Genomic DNA, 17117 nt, shown 5'->3' on the forward strand with positions numbered 1-17117 from the left:
CTCTTCGCAATTTTGGCACGGGTGCTTCTTAACTTGCGAACAGCATTATAGGGAGAGAAGTTACTCTTATTGAATTTCGTATCGACCTCAGGGAATTTCGGGAACTACACAGAGTTATTCTAGTGAAACAGTAACTAAATAAAATAAGTCCCAGTAGAAATGCTTCAACAGTTGACATTTCTGCAGGATGTTTTGAAGCTTTTATCTAGTAAAGTGATTTTTTGAATATAAATATATATGTTGCAACTGATTTTCATTAGTCTAATCTTTTTAAAAATTAAGGCTTTTGTTTCTTTCGTGAAACAAGCAAATACAGTGCTTCAATAAGTCTGCACGCGACCGTTTGTTTATTAATTGAACAAAATTGTTTGTTATGTTCGACTGTGGTTGAAGAAATATTTAATTGAACAATTTTTTGCCATTCAAGTAGTACTGATGGAAATACTGGTATTTTTTTCGAAAATAATATAAATCAATTAAAAAAAATGAAAGAGAAAAAAAAAAGGAACATTAATCATCCTGCCAATGGCATTCACGTAAATTTTGACTTCTTAAATACAATAGATGTTTTTAGCTATCACGAAATGCCACAGGACTCTACTCGTTAAATTTCTTGTTTACGCAATTAACTCCTATCACAATCATAATTGCGAAAAATAAAATTCGATTTCAAGACGTCAAAATTCAAGTGAATGCCACGGGCTGGCTGTAGGTTGCTGGATGCTATATTTGTCCTAAATTGATTGTGTAAAGTTGAGATATTATCTTACTAGTGTTATATATGCGAAAGTTTGTTGGTATGGATGGATGGATGTTTGTTACTCTTTCACGCAAAAACAACTGAATGGATTTTGATGAAACTTTACAATAATATAGCTTATGCATCAGAATAACGTATAGGGTAGTTTTCATCCCGTTATATGGGGCAAAATCTCCCATAGTGATAAAACATAATTTTCGTATACATTCTATAATAGGGGGATGAAAAAATACTCGCACATATTAACATTATATGTTCATCGAAAGCTCTGATTTTTCTGCTGAAGATGGCAATTTCAGCAGGATATGGCTTTTAAAAGTGTTTTCATCTATCCCTCTTGATTCTATAGTTGCGACTCAGTCGGGGTTTTTTAAATTTTTAATTTTGTATTAAAAGCCTTATATTATTAAAAATCAATGTCAAGTGTATTATTTGCTATTAAACAACATATAAAAATTTTAAATATTTGCGTTTTATTTCCTTGTCCGCCAACAATGAATTCAGTTATAAATCGCATGAATAAAGGCTTAGCCATTATTAAAATCTGCTTTAAAAAACGTTATAATTCGAATTCTATGAAACATCTAAGTTTCTAACACATTCTATAAGATGCGGAAAAAAATTCTGTTTATTTTGGTACCAATTTTAAAAAATTTTAACTATGTTTTCACTGCAAAAATCACAAAAAACATTTATAGGTTTTTAATTAATATCTTCGTTATTTATTGTCATCCAAAGATGCAACCTAGCTAAGAACACTCTCGATCAACTCTCCTTTTGAACAGTTTTTTTTTTTTCAAAATAGGTCCCCCGTTTAGACACTAGAGTGCCACAGACAGACACACAGATACACAGACACGTCAAACTTATAACCCCCTTTGTGTGTCGGGGATTAAAAATAGAAAAAAAAAGAAAATGAAACAAAATGACATTTTAAAAATTTATTCGACAACGCTGTCGGGACGAGTGCTCAAAAATCTTGGTGCTACAGCCATTGCAAAAAATGAATTAAAATGTAAAAATTTCGCCAAATTATTTTTGGTAAAAAGATCATTAAATACTATGTAGAAGGTATTGAAGGTAAAATTAATCCACGAAATTACTGAAACAACAAGCTTAAATAATATTGAAACTACTATTTAACTGTAAATTAATCCGCCAAAACCAATTTTTATCTCCAGTATCAGAAGGTGACTACTTTAGCGCATTGACGAATTATTTTAAATTTTTATGAAGGTTCTAATTTTCTTTTTTCTTTTTCGTGCGTGTTTTTAAGGATTAATTATGTTAATTAGGATGTTGTAAAATTTATGTCCCTACTTTAATGGCGACATTAGAGAATATTGTTCTTTCTTTCTTTCTTTTTTTTAAAATTTGTTTTTTTATGCCATCGGACCTGTACTGATGAAGATTTTTGGAAATAATTATGACGGAGGACTTCAGAGGGAGATGTTATTTGAAAACGCTGATATTACCATTCTAATGGAGACTTTAGGGCATGTTTCTCTTTCCGAAATGAGAAGTTATTTGTACTATTGTCCTCATTTAAATGGTAACTAAAAAAAACTGCTGTGCTTACTCTGATTTTAATGGTATATTTACTCCGAACTTTTTGGTATTTTAGTCAGTACCGTTTAAGTTATTTAGAAACAGTTGATTTCCCTCTGATAGGGATTTTTAAGGTTTGATGTTCTCACTCTAAAAGAATATTATTAGAATCAGGATTTGTAGTTACTGTTTCGTGACGATTTCAACGGTAAGAAGCTATACAATAATTTAGATAGCCGGTGTAGCGCTGGACATCATTTGGCGGGGATCGGAATTATAAGGGAAATGTTTGACTTTATTTAAGAATTGTTGACCTCACTCGAATTGGAATTTTTGAAAATTACCCAGACTAACTTCTTTACAACTCCTGGACGTTTTCCTGATTTATGTTGGGCGATTTTTTGTGTGTTATACCAGTTTCGTTGACATTTCATTAACCTCCCCCCCTCCCTAATTTTCATTGTTAATCATACCATTTGATGTATTACAGGGGGAGGCAATTTGAAATTTCGGCGAAACTGGGGACAAACCTTTTTTTTTTTTTTTTTGGTAACTATTTGACCTCTGTCTCTGTTGACCATTAACTTGAATCGATTGAAAAAAAAAAAAAAAAAAACTACATCAACGTGAGCGAAGCCGCGGGTAAAAGCTAGTCGGATGTAAAGACAGTCGATTTCGGAGGGCATGGACGCAATGCTTAGGATCAAAGGAACATTAACTACGGTTAAGTAAAAGCAATAAACAATCGTGATTGCTTAAAAATTTCGAATTTAAAAGAGGGGTGTGAAATTTCTTAGAGTATAGAGAGTTTTTCGCCACATGCAGAAATTAAAAAAGGAACCATTTTTAGCTTCTTTCTACCACATACTGGAAATAAAAAGAACAAATCATGTAAGAATTAGATGTTTATGTAGCATGTCAGATGGAAGAAAGAGGCAAATAACTTATTTTTTGTTTTTTTACTGCACAGCAGGTTTTGTTAATTGCAGTACTATTTTTTAAGTAAACGACTACCTTTATCCAAATAATATTTTCTTAGCTTTAGTGAAATCACACAGTAGATTGGTCCGTATTTTTCTTCATTCTGACAATAATCTTCAAAAAATATAGGAGTAGCATATATTCAAAATATATGCAAATCCTCAACCCAGTCATTGTGTCGACGACATCCTCAAAAATCTATTCACAGGGTAACGTGCGATAAGCTCCTACTCCAGTGATCAGTGAACGATTACGAGACCTCAACCTAGTCAAATTCCTAAGTAGCAGCTGTTTGAAATATATCTTGCAAGTCGAGCTTAATCATGTAACTTGGTCGTTTTAAGACACTATCTAACGCCATCATTTCACAACATGCATTTCCCAGTGCAGCAACTGCCCAGTGTGATCAACTGTAGAACAAGTTTTCTTACAATTCCAGAAGGTAGCTAAAAAAGCTACTCGTTATTACGAACATGTTATGGTGCAATATGTTTAAAAACTACCTTAAATTTTTGGTTAAAAAATGTTTAATTTATTGAAAACGCCTTATGGCGGAAAAAATTTGAACTATTTTTTAATCCCTCAAACAAATTCACATCCTTTCATTATGTTCGACACAAAATTTCTTTGGAGTCTAAGGACCTTTAACCTTCAAAATTTTCCATTTTTTAGAAAAAATATATGTTATGCATATTTTAATTCTGAACAATTTGATACCTTATTTCTATACACAAAAACCTTTTTAAGTTATCGTAAAAATGCGTAACCTCTCCCCACAGAGATTGATGTTAACAGCAGGTGTTTAAGAGTCTTTTTCTCAGGTGCCGGTTTCTTCGGTTTTCTCGTTTTGCTCGCATTATATCTCAGAAAGTTTCTGATATATTTCCGTAAAACTTTTAATGTATGTTTATCTGGTTTATATTTATGACCTGAATCTAAATTTATTTACTTTTTTAAAATTATTCATTTATTTGTTTGTATCAAAAGTTACTTTCGAAAATTTCCAAAATTTTGGGCAATTTTTTTTTTTTTTTTAAATATTAACTTTTATTTTTAGTTAAAATTTAGGTTCAGATCATAAAAATATACCAGACAAACATGCATAAAAAGTTTTACGGAAATATATAAGAAACTTTCTGAGATATCATGCTCGCAAAACGAGAAAACCGAAGAAACCGGCACCTGGAAAAAAAAAAGCTTAAACAGCTGCTGTTAACATAAATCTCTATCGGGAAATTTTACGCATTTTTACGATAACTTGAAAAGTTTTTTGCGCATGGTAATAAATAAAGTATCAAATTGTTCAGAATTAAATTATACATAACATATATTTTTCCCAGAAAATCGAAAATTTTGAAGGTTAAAGGTCCTTAGACCCCATTATCTGAGAAAGAGTTTCTTCGATGGATAACTTTGAAGCAGGGTCGTTTAATTATGGTCACCTTGCATGTTTCTCAATTAAATGATTTGCCAAAATCCTGTTGTATATCAATACTAACAGAATCTCAAAACAGATGAGAGTAACTTCTCCCATTTGTAACTGTTGTCTCGAAAATTCTGTTTTTGCACTTAAATTCAATTGCTTTTACGTGTTTTATTTGTATTACCAACTTTGTTTAATAATTAATTTTTGAGTAGACTTTAGTAAAAATCTAATATCCCAAGCAATTTAACAATAAAGTATTACCAAGTAAATTTGCTGCCAGAAGAAAGACTTTCCTGTCAAAATGTTACCTAATTAAAATAAATAGCATGTGGCAAAGCTTAGAAACACCGATACATTAAACTTTTTTTCTTCAATTTTAAAAACACACTGCATATCCTATACTTTAAAATTAGAGAAGATTTTACAAATCTCCGGTATGCCTCTAATATTGATTATTCCAGAAATTCCATCCGTACTTAGTTATTGTAGGAATAGCTTACAAAATTGACGCTTGTATGAGAAAACTCATAAAGGAAAGTCTTCGCGATGCAATATCCTTTGATAGAAATAATTTATGTGTATAGGAAAAGAAAAGTGTGTTTATGACATGAATTCATAAAGATTACAATGGGATGCTTTTATTATAAAGGAATAACATAATGCAATATATTTTTGTGCCTTCAATATAGCGTGAAGGGTTTTCCACTAAATACTCCTGCATTAATAATGGCGCTGAAGCTGTAATAGAAAAAGTCGAGGTGAGTTACATTACACAAATTGATATTTTCTGCCGAAACTGGAAGTTAACCCAAATAAATGATGACGGAAGCAAAGTTTATGCAAAAAAAATTTTTTTTATTAGTTTATACTTATAGCATTATATTTTACATGTAAATAATTCAATTACTTTTGTAAGGTAAGTTTTTTTAAATAAGAATATTTTAAGTTTTTCTAAAATCTTACGTTATGGGACAAACAACAAATATAAAAATATTTTACATTAAAAAAAATCCATCTAGAATTGTACCAAGTTGCAGACATATGTTTCGGATTTCAGTGAACCTAATTTTCATACAGAAAACAAAATTAAGAATAACTATATTTCATTAATCAAAATTGCATTTTACAGTTCAACTTCGCGCTATAGCATGCATTTCAACAAACATGTTAACCAGGCCAGAAATGATATTTGATGTCCTATCTCAGATCAATTTATTATTCCAAAGGAAAACTATAGTTCATTATACCAGTTCTTATTAATACTTTACAATCATACTGAAGGATTTTTTGTGTTTTAATTTTTTTTAAATCTTCCTTTTTAGCGACTAAAATTACTAACAAAAAACCATGGCTCACTTTAAGACTGCAATGTGAATTTCATCGGAAATACCTTTTCTGAACTTACGATCTAAATGCTTAAGTTCATTATGCATCCATTTTATAACCACTTTGTACTGACCTCTTTATGATTTTAAGTCAAAGCTACCGATAGGTTGTTAATTTTAGTTCCAGATTAATAAGCCAACTTAAGAGTTAAATCCAATAAACCGGTTACTGATTCCATAGACTGCAGCTTTGTCATTGTTAAGAGCTTATCAGTCTGAAATAGTCATAGTCGAGCTGGATGCAGTAGTCCTCTCATTTCAGCTGACATATTACCTTTAAAACTGGTGGCTAAAACTAATTGAGCACAGCCTCGACAGTAAGCATTAAACAACCAAAAATGTTGCTCAGCTCGAAAAATGAAGGCAAAATCTTTGGGTAATAACATGTTATGATACTTATAGTTGGCTACGTAAACCTGTTCAATGCATACGTTTTTCGAGTTGGGATACACCAATGCTTGCGGACTGTCTATGCTGTGTTAAATTAACTTTATCTATCAGTTCAAAGGTGATATCAACTTTAATAAGAGAAAAACTGCTTACTGCGCCGTTATTGACTGTTGCAGACTGGTGAATCCATACCAAGGACGAAACTGCAATCTATGGAGATAGTGATCGGGCTGTTTGTATATGCTTATAGTTCTGCCTGAGCTCCGTTTTTTTTTAATTTGGGGGAGGGGGAGACTTACAGCTTACTGACTTAAACTTTGTTTCTGTTTTGGACATCGCAAAACTTACAGCACCTTTTAATCATTTGAAAACTTATCTTCTCTAATTATTGCAAAAAAAGTAAGGTGAAAGAAAGATAGAGAAAAAATAACTATAAGCTATAAATTTTGGGCAGAAAGTAAAACAAATTAACCGATTCAAATGTGCATTAAAAACATTTTCACGTACTTCAAAGTGATAAGAAACCTATTCTTCAATCAGGCGAAAAAATGTTAATAGTATATTAAAAAAAAAATAGAGCGAGATTTGAAAACCACGTTGTTTTACGTATTGTCCTTTTTCCGCACAGCTGATAGATTTTTTTCTGCAATTTTCTCTTACAATTCGGTGTTCCTAAACTTGAGACAGTGTTTCTTATAACTCGAACATATAATTCAGAGCATATTTAGGTGGCATTTCTTAATGCTTATCACATAAAAAAATAAGTAAAATAAATGCGTAAGAACGTACTAAAAATAAGAGAATAAGAAATAAATAAATAATAAAAAAACTTCATTGCTGCAATTATGAAAAATTTTCAGTCATTTTTGTAGTCTACAGATTATTCACTTTCTTATAAATTTATATTTCTATGCGTAACTATTCAAAATATCAGGAAAAAAAGTGTAATTTACTACAACAGCACCAAATACAACCAGTACAAATACACCATAACACAAATTCGTACTTATTTCATTTTTTATTATGGAATAAAGAATAACGTATAAAACAAACTAGCTGCGTTGCCCGGCTTTGCCCGGTTCTCCTTGAAAATAAAAATTACGTCAAGTGACGCATATTCAACAATCAGACGTGAAAAGAAAAAACATAAAGATTTCCTTTTCAAACAATGACAACAGATGTTAAAATACTTTTAAGAAGTAAAATCCAGAAAGATGGATTTGAAATGTGTAACCATGGAAACACAAAATAAAATAAGTTTAAGGAGTTAAAATGCGAAGGAAAATATTTCACTATTTGAATGGAATCATGATTTTTTAAACTTGATTTAAAATGGCTTGTAACTTTTTTTCCATTTGAGATAAAAGCTTATTTTTTCGACCATAGGTCGAGTTAGATCTGAAGTAAAAAAGGTAGATTTTTCCAATGGCGTCAAAAAGAAAGCTGTGGGACAATTCCTTCGCTTTTTATTGATTTATTTAATGAAGAAAGTAGTGCTTAAATTACAGCTAAGCCTTAAAAAACTCCAGCTAAAAACGCAAATAATTCCCGCCGTAATTAAATTAGAGCATTGAATCAAATTGCGTAGAACGCGGAAAATTCTACCCTTTCTAACGATATGTAATATTAATATGCGCAAGTAATTTTTCACCCCCATATTCTGCAAACCTTTTCAGGACTTAAAGGAACAAACTGTAAAAATTTTAGCGCAATCGGTCGGGAAGTTCTCGAGTTTTGTGAGTTCAAACACACAGACGCTTTTTAGGGACTTCATTTTATACTATGTAGAGATGTAACCTTCTCTGAACTGCGTATGAACGATAGCTTCAAAAATAGAGCTTTAAATTTAATAATTTGTTACGACTAGGGAATTCATATTTACCTGGTGAATTACTTTTAACGCAAGCAAGCTCAAATAAAACTCAAATATTATTAATAACTATGAGTTAATGATAACAGAAAATATTTATTTATAAAAATATATAACTAATAGCGTTACCTTACATGTTCAGTCAAAGTAAAATAAATTAATTCCAACATAATGCATTTAATATAAACAAAGATGATCGTGCAATGCCGCTCATATTTTAACAATATGAACTGATAAAAAATAATTTCTTTTTAAACTTAGCGTTTGTAATGTAACGACCCCAGTAATTGGCACTTAAAGAGTTTGTAATTAAACTTACTCCTGTTTTCATTACTTAGAAAAAAAAATATTTTCTCGCAAATATTTTTCTATCAAAGAATGCACATCTGTGCAACTATTTAGTTCACTAAAAGCAAAAATATTTTAATAGTTATTTTTATAAAAATGTATGTATAAAAAGTTACCAAAATCATTAGTAATTGTCATCTGATACCCCAGTGTATAACACTTTGAGATCCAGTGATTGACACATGTTAATTGAACTGAAAAATAACTTAATTTTTTTACTTTTAGATTAGATACAAATTTTATCATCAAATGAAACATAATTAATGTTAGTTTAAAGTAGGTAATTGTATGTAAATTAATGTTAAATCACACATCTTGAGATTGAAAAAGTATTTTAGAGAACTAAAAATAAATTTGGAGTGTTACATGGAAAAAAAATATTGAGATAATTGCTGTTTCATCAGTCGGAATGCAGTTTCAATTTTACGAATATAACTGTTTCCACAAAAAAAAAAAAAAAAAAAACATTACCAGATGATTCTAAGGGACCATAAAGTATAAATCAATTCTTTACAGTCGCAATAACTGACTGTGATGGCTAAACTTATTGATTTCTCTATTATTTCTCTTAAAAACTTAACAGATTCTGTAGGAACCAAATAAATAGTACAACCTATATAATATAGTTGCTGTCAAAGTATCAAAAATCAAACTAATGACACTTGCACAACACATTAGAGACTATTCGCATATGTGCCAATTACTGGAGACTAGCAAAACTGAAGCACCACTAAATGGCATCCCTCATTACTTCAAAAATCCAAAAAGGAACAAAAATATACATCTACCTACTTAAAGTAGCACTTTTCAACTAAACACAACTTTTGACAACCAAAATTTAAAATATATTTTAAGTCAGATTTTAATGGATTGATACGCCATGCTCCCTTAAGCCAGAGAAGAAGCTTTTTCAACAAAAATGTCTGATTTGACACTAGCCACAAATTTTTCTCTTTCCTATACTCTGCTACCATTTAGTAACATGAATTGAAGTTATTATCTTTAACGTAAATGTACATTCAGTTGGTATATAGCCTTCTACTTTTAAAAGGTTGGATATAAATCTTATTTTAGGACATTTTTGTTCGAAGTGCCAATCACTGGTGACCTGCCAATTACTGGGGGGTGTTACCCTACTTGCGCTGTTTCACAAACCAATGATAAGATTACTTTAAAATCGGCTTTGTATTTATTTAATAAAACATAGCTGAATACAGCCTATATGGACCCGTTAAGAACAAGAGCCGTTAGAAATGAAGCGCAACAAAAATAAAAACTAAAGCCGAGTTTTGCTAAGTACCATTTTATATCGAGACATTTTGTCTCTCCAATATTTTTCAAATGTTGTTGTTGTTGTCGTGTGCCAGCTTTTTCTTTTAAAGAAAATGTTTTTTCTTAGTTGCTAAATTCCAAATTAAGGAAAGATACAAATTCATTGGTATTTTCAATTAGCATATGTGGTTTAACTACATAAATAAAAATTCGTAACTATTCGTATTACGTTTCTCAATAACATAGAGTTTTGTATAAAATGATAATAATAATAAAAGCATGATACATTTTCTCTCGCATGACTTTGCCTTTAAATTATCATCAATTGCCTTTAAATTATCCTTTTTTTCTCTCTCTTTGACTACTTTTCTTAAGACTCGAAGTTATGCCCAAAATTGTTTGGTGCATTTAAGAAAAACTAGAGAATGTTGAATTATTCAACTTTCTCTTTTTTACGGACTTACAAAAACCATTCTCACCTAATAGTATCTGTAAAAAATATTTGCTTCTTAAAGGATTTGAAGTTAGTGATTACCATTGAACTAAAAAATAAATAAATAAAATGAAACCAACATTTCATTAATGTAATTGTGAAAACGCCAAAAACCAAGCGCTAACATTTTAGTGCTTGTCGTATGGTCATTATAAACATTTTAGCTCTACTATAAATTGAAATAATAGATACATTTTTATATCATGATATACTTTAGGTACAATAACAGCAATAACAACAATCTTGACTCTCAACTTTATCTGGCACATAATAACTATTTGCAGATGTTTTTTTTTTAATTACTTTTTTGCTAAAATATTTCTGGAAATATAAAGAAGTATTTCGATTGTTTCCAGACATTACTATAAATTTTTTCTTACGTTTATTTATATGCAGAAACACATTTTTATTTTCATCATTCACAACTCGTTTCCAATTATGTATTTGAAGGAAGCAATTTGGTGATATTTTGAAATTTGAAATTTTAATCCTAACTTCAGTGGATTGACCCTAAACTCCACTAGATAGCGTTAATTTTCAACCACTATTTTGATTCTTCATACCCCTAAAATGACTGTCTTAGCAGTAAAACAGTTAAGTTACCGGATGCAGTTCAGCGTTGTCACATTAAAGCCTTTTCCTGCACGTTACACATTACCGAAACACATTATTGAATTATCATGCCATGGCGCGAGTTCCATTGTTGAAACACTTGGGTTGCTCGATCATCGACTATTATTTATATGAGAATATTGCAAACGTTTATTTATGTTTGTGTTTCTGTAGAAACACAGTTTTATTTTTAGCACTCGCAATGCGCTTTTGACGACATCTTTCCACGATACATGCGAAAGATGCTTTTGCAGCTCAAAAATACTGTGTATATGAGCACTATGGACGCTTAAGGATTATTGCATTACAAATTTCAGTGTCCTGGTGCAATTCCATGAATGAAATTCCATGAAGTGACTGACATTTACAACGCAAAATTATGAGTATCTTGTAAAGTCGGTGTAGTTTTCACCGACACGAAATTTCTTTCCTTCCGTTTTTTGATTTCAACCTTTCCTTTTGATATATTTAAGGGAGAGGAAGTTTAAAATGTCGGCGAATAGTAGGGTAAACCATAAAGTCTAACCGAAAGTATGCATTTTTTAAAAGTATACAATTTGAATTACTTTAAAAAAAAATGTTCGAGACTGTTAAGTATGTTGATTTGATATATGTTTTGTGTTGAATGTTACTAAATGGTTCTTTTGTTTTGCTCTATGAATGTCAGTCAGCTGGAACTTGCTCTGATATTTGTACTTATGTTCAATAGAGCACAAACTTCTCTGATAAACTTAAATCTTCTCCTCATAGTTTCTAAGTATCTCTTCGCAGAATGAAGTTTTCAGACTTATAATTTGCATATATTACTTAGTTTAATGCTTCAAATGTTCTTGTATAAGTTAGTGAACAATGCAAATTAATATGTCTAGGGTAAATGACTAGTTATGGTCTTCCAACCTTATGGGGAAGATTCTGTTGTAAATAGTATCGATATCAAGTTTGTATTCGATATTTCATGAACACCATTAGTGGACTCTCAAAATAGCACCTTTCATAAAATACACCCTATTACATTTTTTTTAAACAAAAAGTTTATCTATGTTTGGAAGAAATGTTAAAAAAGGGAAAAAAATGTTTCTTTGCATTTAAATTTTTAAAGGTTTCTTTCTTAAGGACCTGACGTGGCTGTTTTTTTTAATTATTAAATTTCATTTTTATTGGTATGTGCCTTTTTCTTGCCTCTTTTTCAATTAATAGCATTAATTAAGTTATTGAAAATCTTTCCAAGCTGATCTGCCTGTATCTAGTCAAGTAAAATTAAGTATTTCAGTCATGAAAACATATGACCATAATTGATTTTTTTGTCATTGTTTTTCAAAATTATTTTGAGAATTACTTTAAGGATAAATATGTATGCAAGACTAGCTTACTGACGAAGACAAAAAAGAAACAAACCCATAAATGGCTAAGAAAAGACAAGCGTGCAAGAAAAAAAATTGACCAACACAAAGGTTAAACTAATATACAAAAAAAAAAAAAAAAAAAAAAGGAAACAGAATCAAAGGCAAAAATAATAATTAATATAAAAAGCCTTGGATTTAACATTTGATATTAATTTCGTACCCGTTACCTAAAGTTGGAAATGATTTGCATTCTTACACAACCAGTATCTTAGTTTTGATGTTTCTTGAAAATTTAAATATTTTTGTGGTTTAAATATTTATTTGGATAATTAGGATAATTATTTACTTTTAGCTTCAGAATGTATCTGATAATTATGTATAATACTTTTTTCTTCTTTTTTTTTAATAAACATTGTAATGTACTTGTTATATAGTGGTTGCAATGACGTCATCGATATCTCAGGGAACAAATCTAAAAACAGAATCTACTCACTTGCTTGAAACTTCTATACATCAGCTGAATTTCTTTCTTTGAAAATTTAGTTTTTCTGCATAGTTCATCCAGGCTGTTGATAGGCCCCTGACCCCTTGTGTAGTGACCTGTATCCATGGACGGTGGTTTGTCGGACTCTCTAGCGGCCACTGAGCGCCGATCCGGCGGCGTGAGAACGCCCGAATCACCGCCACTATTTCTCCCGTCTCCGCTAAGCCTAAATCGTAAAACGCCACCCACGGCTGTGGTTGTATTCTGCCAAAAAGTTTATAGCATCAATAGTGTTTTCGTACCGGATTGCAAGTGTAACATGCTATCGTTAGAAATCTTAGTTTTCTTGCGAGAAAAAAGAAACGGCTATTGGAAAAAGTTTTGTCAGAGAGAGAGTTTGGAAAAGTTGTGTATGCTGCTCTCAACGTTTCGGCGATGTGATGTGGATGATTTGCTAAGGTTTGCTGTACGATTGTCCGTTTCTCGTGTCGCCAAGTTCCTTGATTGTGTTTCGCCAACATGAGTGCTCTATACGAAATCGTACTGTTGACGTTTCAATTAGCTATATAAAGAAATGGGTACAAGAGAGGAAATATTTCAAGATTTTAAACAGTTTTTCTTCCGTTAAATGCTCAGCATCCCAAATGGTTAAGTTTAGAAAAAATATTTAGAAACACACACACACATTACAAAAAAAGTTTTAAAGTACTGTTTTACAATCTTAGGTTTATTAATTTGATTTGAAAGGTTGTAATTATACAAAATAGTTTTTTTCTAAAGTTCTTAGAAGAATAATATTATTATGTATTCTGTTAAAATGTGCAGATAGAAGAAAGTATAAAAATTAAACGAATATTACTTTAAAACAAGGAATGGGCGTGTAAATTTTTGAACTTTATAAAACAAAAAAATGTTTTATTATGGCTATAAGTAAGTCGAATACTTGAATTAACCAAGTAATGTTGATAATAAAATACGTATTAATGCAACTAAATATAGTTCTAAAAATTGCAATAAAAAGCTTTTTTTCTAATTAAACATATTTGCTTAATAGAAAACATTTTTTGAAAATAGATGGCTAGGTTAGCGAAAAGGAAAACTGAAAACATCTTTTCGAATTTACCCATGTAATACAATCAACGAAATATTACTTGATTAATATAGCTTTTTTAGTTAAAACATTTTAAAATTCAAAAATTAAACATATTCTTGTGATTCACGAGAACCTTAATTGCTATGTTTTTTTTCTACTTGCACAATATTTATTTAGAAAAATAAACAGTCACAAAGAAATTTGAAGCAACCTTGTTTGAGAAATCCCAAAGCACAAATCTTGTGAAAGTTTCTATATGAAAATCAGTTAAACATGCAATATATATTTTATCACATAAATTATCATCTTGAAATGCATTTGTTGTTCTCTTGTTAGTAAAAGTAACCAGCTTTTAATTTTATTAATTATATATATTTCTTGCAGAATTTCTTTAGTTGATAGCTAAGGTTATACTCAGTAAATCATAGAATAAAATGAAATTCAGATTTTTTTCACAGAATATTTTAAAATCATTTTTACTTTAAAAATCTAATATATAGAAATTCGCTTAAATGATATGGATTAGAAATCTAATATATTATCTTAATCACAAAGATAAGAAAATTTTACCAAGCCAAAAAACGCATAGTTTTATTTTCAAATAAAGCTAAACACTTACAATACATAAACAAAACTACATAAGCATAACATACCTCATGCAAACGCAATTTCAGGGCTTATTGTTTTCGGAGAAAAACATTAAAACTCTTTGAATATTCAAGGAAACGCCGTACAGTTCATTATGAAATTCAGATCATCATTTCAGCCTTGTTTTGGATTACTAGTCTGGGATAGATGCAACAGAAGATGAGGTAATAAACCTTTAAGGGTCTCTAATATTACAGCTCACCTTTAAAATTGATTTTTATACTAAGAATTTTTTTACAAAGCTACATGCTAGTATTTTTAAATACGTTGCCTCATATTTAATAAAATAAAAAGTAATTATGTACATAAATATGCAATAATTTTTATATGTGTAATGTTTGAACCTATAGCAAATTTAGTTATCAACATTCAGCTTACTGATTTATTAATATCAATATTAGAGTACGAGCAAAAGCAGTAACGAGAGATCGTGTTACTATTTTTTAAAACAGTAGACATAGCTTTTCTTAATAATATATTTCATTTATCATATTATTTCAATGTATATTAACTGAAATGCATCATTCTTTCGATTGTCGATTAATTAAAAAAATGCAATGAAATAAATATAAGTTCTTAAAAGATCAAATAGCATATAAACAAAATCTCCCATTAGGAAGCGAACCCAGATCTTGATTTAAGGAAACACGCATTTTTTTTATCACAATTGAAGCCAAATGTGCGAAAGGATGCCAAATATTGATCTTTTAGTTTGAGAAGAGTTTGTTTGGGTTAGCGCGCACGTGCAGCTGACGCAGGCTCTTTTCATCTCAGCTATACTCTATCTGAAAGGAGAAAATCTTGCGCACTCTTTCTTTGACTCTCCAGGGGAAAAAAGTGTTTAGAAGCTTTTATATGTTCCTTTATCTTTAGGAAAAATGAGATTTTTATCGCTCAATACTTTTGATATGTATCTCATAACGCCTAAAAATAGGAATTTAATCCACTGTAAATATTTAACTTAATTTAAAAGAGTCTTTGTCAATGTATTTGGGTACATAAATTTTAGTATTTCTTAAAAAAAAAAAGCAGACGTCAATTGAAAATATGTCGAGTGATAATACTGCTACAAATTTTCCACTTGAGAAAGATAAAAATAAATAAATAAATAAATAAATAAAACCCGTTACTTTGTTGTAAGAACGAAAACTTCCTTTTTTACCCTTTGCAACATGAGTTTAAATTTGTAATTTTATAGTAATAATAAAAGAAAATTCCTGATTGAAGGATGGAAGCAAAAACATTTTTTTAACTTCTGCAATGACGATGCCGAAAGCTTTAAGCATCAAGTATGGGAAGGGCTTTCCCATAACAAAATCATTTTACATTGTTTCATTTCTTCAAGTTATCGTTAATTCTATTCCGAAAGGAACAGTGACTTTAAGGTATAGGATAATACGGAGCAAAGTAATTAGAAAATTCCTCTTTGAGCGTTTTCTTTTTTTTTTCATTTACAAAGGGTCGCTTATTTTTCCTTTATATTTTTTCATAATTGTCTATTTTTTGAATTATTTCTGTAAGGCGGTTGTGTCATGTTCTAAATGAAAAAAAAAAACATTTGGTCGTTTTTGAGGGTAAAAACAGAAGAATTCCAGAGACATGATGCTTCCTCTGCAATACTTAAAAAAAATGTTTTGTTGATTTTTTTGAAAGCTACAAACGTTGATTAGAATTAAAGGCTTGACCAATATTTGCGTAAGCAGTTTGTTTACCTTTTTTTTTAGCTTCTTCCGTTTCATGTTTTCTTTTTTTTTTTTTAGTCTGTCAATGTGAAACCTTTAATTCAGGGGTTCTTAAACTCTCAGCCGTGGCATCCGTGCCATAAGAAGAAATGCGCGAAGTGTACATGGTATCAATATATATTTAAGGTGGGTGAGCCAAATAGTCATTTTCACCAATAAGGTCATCTCCTCATTGATGTATCATAGTAAAAGTTTGCTAGATCGTGACTTTATCGTCATAAGAAACATTAACAGTTGATAAAATGTTATCAACAAGCACTTTCCAATTGCGAGGCAACAGAAGCAAGCAGAAACCAGGAAACAAAAGTTATTACAGAAGAGTTATGATAAAACTACTTGACCTTATTTTGCAGTAAGTTTCGTTTCTACATGGAACACTGTAGGTTACTAGTGTAAAAAATATATATGTATTTATTGTAAATTGAAACCTAATTTATGTTTATAACAAGGCAAAACTATCTTTATTTGTTAAAACTGCTAAAAAAACATAATTAAAATTTAAGTTTAAACTTGTTTAATATTTTTCTTAGTTTTTATGAGTCATCTGGTGAAGAACTCTTGCTTTAACAATCAAAGCATGTTTCTTTCTCTGCGTTCGGCCTGCATCTGCTGAAAAAACAGATTTACAGCATAACCCTTGGATAGTATAAGGCAGGGGTTCTCAAACTTTTTCGACTCGCGAATTAGAGATGGCACTCCCGTCCATCTCTATTATATGAGAT

The 17117-nt window shown here is 30.4% G+C and overlaps 1 protein-coding gene across 1 annotated transcript in view; it reads right to left on the reverse strand.

Annotated features, from left to right (window-relative positions):
* The window catches only part of LOC129217282 (Kv channel-interacting protein 4-like), a 106657-nt gene extending 93619 nt beyond the window's left edge, over nucleotides 1-13038 (reverse strand). The window contains exon 1 of the mRNA XM_054851555.1: nucleotides 12922-13038. Within this exon, the coding sequence (XP_054707530.1) occupies nucleotides 12922-13038 (117 nt within the window). The remainder of the gene's footprint in view (nucleotides 1-12921) is intronic.
* Nucleotides 13039-17117: the final 4079 nt, after the last annotated feature.

The sequence above is a fragment of the Uloborus diversus genome, chromosome 2, assembly GCF_026930045.1.
Source record: "Uloborus diversus isolate 005 chromosome 2, Udiv.v.3.1, whole genome shotgun sequence".
Taxonomy (NCBI): Eukaryota; Metazoa; Arthropoda; class Arachnida; order Araneae; family Uloboridae; genus Uloborus; species Uloborus diversus.